The sequence below is a fragment of the Leptonychotes weddellii genome, unplaced genomic scaffold (genome assembly GCF_054177405.1).
Source record: "Leptonychotes weddellii isolate Sample4059 unplaced genomic scaffold, ASM5417740v2 HiC_scaffold_1919, whole genome shotgun sequence".
Lineage (NCBI taxonomy): Eukaryota > Metazoa > Chordata > Mammalia > Carnivora > Phocidae > Leptonychotes > Leptonychotes weddellii.
This window is the reverse complement of record NW_027777338.1, coordinates 3,935-13,864: the sequence shown is the minus strand read 5'-3', so window position 1 is coordinate 13,864 and position 9,930 is coordinate 3,935. Positions and strand designations below refer to the sequence as shown.

The 9,930-nt window shown below is 35.7% G+C and overlaps 1 protein-coding gene across 1 annotated transcript; it reads right to left on the bottom strand.

The window, feature by feature from the left end:
• Positions 1-4: 4 nt before the first annotated feature.
• LOC102744769 (lysine-specific demethylase 4D) lies at positions 5-1,245 on the bottom strand (the record flags this gene model as incomplete). The annotated part of the gene is made up of 1 exon (XM_081810163.1): positions 5-1,245. A coding segment is annotated over exon 1 (717 nt), but the record flags the coding sequence as incomplete, so codon positions are not given.
• Positions 1,246-9,930: the final 8,685 nt, after the last annotated feature.

The following is a 9,930-nucleotide window of genomic DNA, read 5'->3' as shown; positions in this document are numbered from 1 at the left end:
AGGCCTCGCAGGCGCGGGCGCTGCCCGGGAAGAGCTCCGTGGCCAGGCGTTCCAGGCGCTGGCCGTGCTCTGGGGGCACCGCGTACCAAGTTTTGGGCTCCCCGAAGTGCAGGTAGTTGATGCTGTAAAGGTCCATGTCCTCCGTGTGCCAGGCGAAGGTGGTCTTCCACATGCCAAAGTACAGGTAGGGGGTGTTGACGCCCTCGATGACCACGCCGCACTCCTGCTCCAGCAGGTCCTGAATGGTTCCCAGGTGTCCAAGGTTCCACTCCTTCGTGTTTTCGTCAAACAAGGAGCCGCTGATGTCAGCGCCATAGATCGGAGAATCGTAGAGACGGGTTTTCCAGTATTTTCGCTCCAAGTCCTCAAAATCCGAGTGTGGTGGAGTCCGATACTTTCTGCCGTTCGCCAAATGGCAATACTCCCCCACTGTCATGGCTTTCTTCTTTTTATGGTACTGAGTAAACACACCTGCCTGCCCGGAGACCACCTGCTGGAGGGGAGTGGCTATTAAGATGTCACTGATATCATCGTAGGTCTGTCTGGCTTTCCAGTCCTTGGGTGGAATCACCTTGGCGAGGCCTGCTCGGTGTGCGCCTTGGGACTCCATGTAAGCAATGTATTTATCAAAATCATTAAACTCTTCTTTGGTTGGATGAAATATCATTATGGTACAACTCGGGTTCTGAGCACAGTTGGCCTTAGACTTCATAGCTTCCATTAATAAGCACCAAACTCCAAAGGTTTTTAGTATGTTCTAGGTAGTTGAGGATGTTGGAAAATGCTACTTTTTAAAAAATGCGTTTGAGTATCTGAGTCACTAAGAACCACCAGTGGACCTTTATGCAAGTGAAATGATAATGTTTGTTAGGCTTGCTGATTCACCAAGGAACAACGCTCTGGGTAGAAGAGTTGCCTAGAACTAACAGTGGCTGAGCCTGTGATGCTCCTCAGTCGGTACCTGGCGCTGTTCCTTGGAGGTCTATTGAATCACTCAGTCTTGGGGTGGGTGTCCTAAAGGTTATATCTTCAGGGCAGTGTTTAAACAAAGCCTAAAAGGAAGAACATAAAAAGTTTGAAAATTAATGTTGCAAAAATTATTAGAAAGTTACAAATAAAATACCACTATGGAATATTATTGTACACTCAGAGGAAGGCTAAAAGTTTATAAGATTGACAAAACAAGAGGTGGTGTAGACATGGAACAATGGGAAAGGTCATACTCTAATAAAGAGAATGGAAATTGTTAGATTCACCTTGGAAAACTATTTGGACAGTATATACTAAAATTGAACATCTGCATGTGTAAAATTGAACACATACATGTGATATGACTGTTACCACATGTCTAGGTAATGTGTATGCTCTGCACTGAAAGTCACCTCCAAGAATGTTTATAACAACATTATTTCTAGTAGCCAAATACTGGAAACAACCTATAAGCCCATCAACAGTAGAATGGATAAATACATTATGGTATATTCATACAATGGAATATAATACAGCAATGAAGATTAAAAAATTACACAGAAATATAAGAATAACTTTATAATCATTATACTGAGCAAAATCATCCAGACTCAAAAGAATAGCTATTCCATGATTCCATTTTTATAAAGATAAAAATGAGGCAAAGTAATCTATATTAGAAGTCAGAGTAGTGGTTACCTTTGGGAAAGAGAGAGGTTATGAGTGGGGGCATAAGGAAGCCTCTAGAGCATGTTAATATTCTTGTTTTGCACCTAAGTGCTGGTTACATAGCCATCAGAAGAGCTAACTGTGATAATTCATCAAGCTATGATGATTTCCCCAAATTTCCATATGTTTATCTAAAAATAGAGTTAAGGTGCAGCTCAGCCACAATAGTAGGATGCACAGAGCCCACATAGTAGACACCTCTGAAGTGCCTGGTTCTAGTGAACAAGAGGCATCTTGCTATAGGGCACCACAGGACCTCTTCTTTATAGGGTCACCACTTTCCAAGATCAGGAGACATAGCTGACTTTCCTAATACATAGAAACAGACACAGAGAATTTGACAAAATGAGACAGAGGAATATGTCCCAAATGAAAGAAAAGGACAAAATCTGGAACCAGAAAAGACCCCAAATAGCCAAAGGAATGCTGAAAAAGAAAACCAAACCTGGTGGCATCACAATTCCAGACTTCAAGCTCTATTACAAAGCTGTAATCAACAAGACAATATGGTACTGGCACAAAAACAGACACATAGATCAGTGGAACAGAATAGAGACCCCAGAAATGGACCCTCAACTCTATGGTCAGCTAATCTTCAAAAAAGCAGGAAAGAATATCCAGTGGAAAAAAGACAGTCTTTTCAACAAATAGTGTTGGGAAAATTGGACAGCCACATGTAGAAGAATGAAACTGGATCATTTCCTTACACCACACACAAAGATAAACTCAAAACAGATGTAAGATCTAAATGTGAGGCAGGAATACATCAAAATCCTAGAGGAGAACACAGGAAGCAACCTCTTCGATCTCAGCTGCAGCAACTTCTTCCTAGAAACATCGCCAAAGGCAAGGGAAACAAAGGCAAAAATGAATTATTGGGACTTCATCAAGATAAAAAGCTTTTGCACAGCAAAGGAAACAGTTGATAAAACCAAAAGACAACCGACAGAATGTGACAAGATATTTGCAAATGTCTTATCAAATAAAGGCCTAGTATCCAAAATCTATAAAAAACTTACCAAACTCAAAACGCAAAGAACAAATAATCCAATCAGGAAATGGGCAGAAGACATGAACAGGCATTTCTCCAAAGAAGACATACAAATGGCCAACAGACACATGAAAAATGCTCCACATCCCTCGGCATCAGGGAAATACAAATCAAAACCACAATGAGATACCAGGTCACACCAGTCAGAATGGCTCAGATTAACAAATTAGGAAATGACAGATGTTGGCAAGAATCCGGAGAAAGGAGAATCCTCTTACACAGTTGGTGGGAATGCAAGCTGGTGCAGCCACTCTGGAAAACACTATAGAGGTTCCTCAAAAGTTGAACAGAGTTACCCTATGACCCAGCAATTGCACTTCTGGGTATTTATCCCAATGATAAAAATGTAGTGATCCGAAGGGGAACGTGCACTCCAATGTTTATGGCAACAATGTCCACAATAGCCAAACTATGGAAAAAGTCCAGATGTCCATCGACAGATGAATGGATAAAGAAGATGTGGTGTGTGTGTGTGTGTGTGTGTGTGTGTGTGTATAGTTAAAAGTAACTCTGGACAGTTTGTTTCTGTTCCTTTTGCCTGGTATACTGCAGGTACTCAATAAATATTCAGTAATTCAGTAAAAAAATAAAATAAAATAAAATAAAATACCACTATGGAATATTATTGCACACTCAGAGGAAGGCTAAAAGTTTATAAGATTGACAAAACAAGAGGTGGTGTAGACATGGAACAATGGGAAAATGTCACACACACACACACACACAATGGAATACTACTCAACCATCAAAAAAATGAAATATTGCCATTTGCAACAATGTGGATGGAACTAGAGGTTACTATGCTAAGCGAAATAAGTCAACTAGAGAAAGACAAATACTATATGATTTCACTCATATGTGGAATTTAAGAAACAAAATAGAGAATCATAGGGGAAGAGAGGAAAAAATAAAACAAGACAAAATCAGAGAGGGAGACAAACCATAAGAGACTCTTAATCATAGGAAACAAACTGAGGGTAGCTGGAGGGGAGGGGTGTGGGGGGATGGGGTAACTGGGTGATGGACATTAAGGAGGGCACATCATGTAATGAGCACTGGGTATTATATAAGACTGATGAATCACTGAACTCTACCTTTGAAACCAATAATCCATTATATGTTAATTAACTGAATTTAAATTAAAAAATATATAAAAAATAAGGGACGCCTGGGTGGCTCAATAGGTTAAGTGTCTGCCTTCAGCTCAGGTCATGTTCCCAGGGTCCCGGGATGGAGTCCCGCATTGGGCTCCTTGCTCAGTGGGGAGACTGCTTCTCCCTCTGCCTGTGCTCTCCCTCTCTCTCTCTCTCTCTGACAAATAAAATCAGAATTAAACACTTAAGATCCTAAAAAAAAAAAGAAATAAAGAAAGGGACAAAACCACAGCAAAACAGCTCAATGAAATGGAGATAGGCAATATGCCTGATAAAGAATTCAAAGTTTAGTGATCATAAAAATACTCAAGGACTTGAGAAGAGAGTGGAGGATCTCAGTAAGACCTTCAACAAAAGATAGAAAATATAAAAAAGAACCAATCAGAGATAAAGAACTCAATACCTGAAATAAAAAAATACACTGGAGGGAATCAATAGCAGATTAGAGGAGGCAGAAGAGCTGATCAGTAACCTGGAAGACAGGGTAACAGAAAGCAACAAAGCTGAACAGCAAAAAGAAAAAAGAAAAAGAAAAAATGAGAATAGGTTAAGGGAACTCCATGATGTCATCAAGAGTAATAACATTTGCATTATAGGGACCTCAGAATAAGAGAGAGAAAAGGGGGGCAGAAAATTTATTTGAAGAAATAACTAAAAACTTCCCTAATCTGGGGAAGGAAACAGACATCTAGGTCCAGGAAGCACGGAGAGTACCCAACAAAATTAACCCAAAGAGGTCCACACCAAGACATGTAATAATTAAAATGGCAAAAAGTAGGGATAAAGAGAGAATTTTAAAAGCAGAAAGAGAAAAAAAAAAACTGTTACATATGAAGAAAACCCCAAAAGGCTATCAGCTAATTTTTCAGTAGAAACTTTGCAGGCCAGAAGAGAGTGGCATGATATATTCAAAGTACCTAAAGAAACAAACCTGTAACCAAGAATACTCTACCTAGCACCATTATCATTCAGAATAAAAGGAGAGACAAAGAGTTTCCCAGACACAAAAGTTAAAAGAGTTCATCACCCCTAAAGCAGGCTTATAAGAAAACTAAAGGGAATTGTTTGAGTGGAAAGAAAAGGCCATAATCAGGAATACAAAAATTATAAAAGGAAAAAATTTCACAGGCAAATGCAAACATATAACAAAAGTAGTAGGTTAATCACTTATATAAAACTAGTATGGAGGTTAAACCACAAAAACAGTAAAATTAACTAAATCTATAAAAATCAGTCAAGGGATTAACAGAACAAAAGTATATAAAATATGATATCATATACATAAAACATGGGAGGGGAAGTAAAAATTTAGTGCTTTTAGAATGTGTTCAAACTTAAGTGACCATCAACTTAATATAGACTGCTATATGCAGATGTTATATGTAAACCTAATGGTAACCAAAAATCAAAAACCTGTAATACATACATAAAAATAAAGAGAAAGGAATCCAAACATATCACAAAAGAAAGCCATCAAACCACAAAGGCACAGAGCAAAGGAATAAGAAAGGAACAGAGAAGAACTACAAAAACAAATGTAAAACAAGTAGCAAAATGGCAATAAGTACACACCTATCAATAATTACTTTTTTTCAATAATTACTTTTTTTCAATAATTATTTTAAATGTAAATGGACTAAATACTCTAATCAAATGACATAGAGTGACTCAATGGATAAAAAAGCAAGACCCTATCTATATGTTGCCTATAAGAGACTCACTTCAGACGTAGACACATGCAGATTGAAAGTAAAGGGATGGAAAAACATTTACCATGCAAATAGAAGTGGAAAAAAAGCTGTGGTAGCAATACTTATATTGGACAAAATAGACTTTAAAACAAAATCTATAAGAAGAGACAAGGATAGTACATAATGATAAAGGGAACCATCCAATAAGAGGATATAACAACTGTAAATATGCACCCAATATGGGAGTACCTAAATACATAAAGTAACTATTGATTGACATAAAGGAAGAAATTGACAGTAATACAATAATAGCAGGGGACTTTAACCCCTACTACATCAATGGATAGATCATGCAGACAGAAAATCAACAAGGAAACAGTGGCTTTGAAAGGACACATTGGACCAGATAGACCTCACAGATAAATTCAGAACATTCCATCCCCAAACAGTGGAATACACATTCTTTTCAAGTGCACATGGAACATTCTCCAGAATAGATAATAATAGGCCACAAAACAAGCCTCAATAAATGCAAAAAGACTGAAATCATATCATGTATCTTTTCTGACCACAACAGTATGAAACTAGAAATCAAGAAAAAATCTGGACAAACTAAAATACGTGGATGCCAAATAACATATTATTAAACAATAAATGGGTCAGTGAAGAAATCAAAGAGGAAGCCACACAATACATGGAGACCAATCAAAACAAACAAACAAAAAAACAACAGTCCAAAATCTTTGGTATGCAGCAAAAGCTGTCCTAAGAGGGAAGTTTATAGCAATACGGGTCTACCTCAAGAAGCAAGAACAATCTCAAATAACAACCTAAACTGACACCTAAAGGAGCTAGGGAAAAAAAAAACAAAAACACAAAGCTCAAAGTCAGTAGAAAAAAGGAAATAAAAAGAGCAGAAATAAATGAAATAGAGACTAAAAAAAAAAATAGAACAGCTCTATGAAACTAGAATAAGATAACCAAAATTGATAAACCTTTAGCCAGACTTATCAAGAAAAAAGAGAGGACTCCCAATAAATAAAACAGAAACAAAGGAGAAGAAATAACTGACACCCCAGAAATAAAAAGGATTATAAGATAATACTATGAAAAATTATATGCCAACAAATTGGTCAACCTAGTTGGATAAATTCTTAGAAATATATAATCTCCCAAAACTGAATCAGAAAGAAACAGAAAATTTATACAGACCAATTAATAGCAATGAAATTAAATCAGTAATCAAAAAGCTTCCAAAAAAGTCCAGAACCAGATGGCTTTACAGGTGAATTCTACCAAGCTTTTAAAGAAGAGTTAATACCTATTCTTGTCAAACTACTCCAAAAAATAGAAGTGGAAGGAAAATTTCCAAATTCATTCTATGAGGCCAGCATTACCTTGATATCAAAACCATATAAAGACACCACGAAAAAGAGAACTGTAGGCCAGTATCTCTGAAGAACATAGATACAAAAATCATCAACAAAATATTAGTGAACTGAATCCAGCAACACATTAAAAAAATCATTCACCATCATCAAGTGGAATTTATTCCCGGGATGCAAGGATGATTCAAAGTTCACAAATCAATCAACATGATACATCATATCAACAAGAGAAAGGATATGATCATCTCAATAGATGCAGAAAAAACATTTGACAAAGTACAACATCCATTCTTGATGGATTCAAAACAGATTTATTTTGACCATAATAAAGGCCATACATGAAAAACCCATAGCTAACATCATACTCAATGGTGAAAAATTGAGATCTTTTCCTCTAAGATCAGGAACAAGACAGGGACATCTGCTCTCACCACTTTTATTCAACACAGTACTGAAAGTCCTAGCCACAGAATCAGATAAGAAAAAGAAATAAACAACATCCAAATTGGCAAAAACTGTCATTATTTGCAGATGACATGATACTATGTAAACAAAACCTTAAAGACCACCAAAAAGCTGCTGGAACTGACAAATGAATTCAGTAAGGTCTCAGGATACAAAATCAATGTACAGAAATCCATTGCACTTCTATGTGCTAAATAATAAAGCAGCAGAAAGAGAAATTAAGAAACAATCCCACGTACAATTGCACTAAAAATATTAAAATACCTAGGAATAAACTTAATCAAGGAGGTGAAAGGCCTGTACTCTGAAAACTATAAAACATTGATAAAAGAAATTGAAGATGACACAAACAAATGAAAAGATATTTCATGCTCATGGATTAAAAGAACCAATATTGTTAAAATGTCATACTACCCACAGCAATCTATAGATTTAATGCAATCCCTATCAAAATACCAACAACATTTTTCACAAAACTAGAACAAATCATCCTAAAATTTGTATGGAACCACAAAAGACTGAATAGCCAAAGACATCTTGAGGAAGAAAAACAAAGCTGAAGGTATCACCACCCCAGATTTCAAGATATATTACAAAGATGTAGTAATCAAAATAGTATGGTATGGGCACATAAGTCAATGGAACAGAAAAGAGAGCCCAGAAATAAACCCATGCTTCTATGGTCAATTAATCTATGACAAAACAGGCAAGAATATGCAATGGGAAAAAGACAGTCTCTTCAACAGATGGTGCTGGCAAAACTGGACAGCTACATAAAAAAGAATGAAAATGAACCACTTTCTTATACCATACACAAAATAAGCTCAAAATATTAAGGACCTAAATGGGGAGACCTGAAACCATAAAGTTCCTAGAAGAAAGCATAGGCAGTAATTTCTTTGATACCGGTCATAGAAACATTTTTCTAGATCTGTCTCCTCAGGCAAGGGAAACAAAGGCAAAAATAAATGATTGGAACTACAGCACAATAAACAGCTGCTGCACAGCCAAGGAAACCATCAACAAAACAAAAAAGGCAACCTATCAATGGGAGAGGGTATTTGCAAATGATATATCTGATAAGGGGTTAATATCCAAAATATATAAGGAACTTATACAACTCAACAACAAAAATAAACAGACAAAACCACACACAAATCTGATTAAAAAATGGGCAAAGAACCTGAATAGAAATTTTTCCAAAGACCAACATTTAGATGGCCAATAGACACATGAAAAGATGCTCAACATCACTCCTCATCAGGGAAATGCAAATCAAAACCACAATGAGATATCACTTTACACATGTCAGAATGGCTAAAATAAAAAGGAAGAAATAACAAGTGTTGGCAAGGATGTGGAGAAAAAGGAACCCTTGTGTACTGTTTGTTGGTAGACATGCAAATTGGTGCAACCATTGGGGGAAACTGTATAGAGTTTCCTCCAAAAATTAAAAGCAGAATTACCATATGATCCACTAATCCCACTACAGGGTACTTACCCAAAGAATATAAAAACACTTATTTTCAAAGACATATGCACCCCTATGTTTATTGAAGCATTATTTACAATAGCCAAGATACAGAAGTAACCTAACTGTCCATCAATAAATGAATGGATAAAGAAGAGATGGACTATTACTCAGCCATAAAAAAATAATGAGACCTTGCCACATGTAAAAACATGGATGGACCTAGAGGTTATAATACTAAGTAAAATAAATCAGACAGAGAAAGACAAATATTATATGATTTCACTCATATGTGAAATTTAAGAAACAAAATGAACAAACAAAAAAGAAACAAGAAATACTTTTTAATTTTTTTTAACTTTTATAATTTATTTTAATTACAATATACTTAACATACAGTGTTATATTAGTTTCAGGTGTACAATATAGTGATTCAACAATTCTACACATTATCATGTTGAACACTGGATAATAAATAGAATTGTTAAATTATTACATTGTATACCTGAATCTAATATAAAATTGCCTGTTAATTATATCTCAATAAAAAAAGAAATATAGAATTAAATAGTGCACAAATCTAGTAATACAGTAGAAAAAATTTTTAAATCTCTAAAGAGAAACTTATTAGCATCTTGACATCAAAATTTTCAAAAGATAATTATTTTCTACAGAGGAAACATATTCAAAATGGACCCAAGAAAAACTAGAAAGCAAAAACACAAAAATATAAGAATCCAGTTCAAAGTATGACCCCTAAAAGCCCAAAAGATACATCATATGATAGGTGAATCTAGCAAATTTTTAAGAAACAGTTAACTCTTATTAATGCAAATTCTTTCAGAGTATAGAAAAAGTTAGAAAGCTACTCAGATGAGGCTATTATCTCTGGTAACAACATCAGAAAAGAACAACAGAAAATTAAGCTATAGGTCATCTTTAGTTATAAACATAGATGAAAGCTACATAGGATGTTATCCAACCAAATAAAGCAATATATTAAAAGAATAAT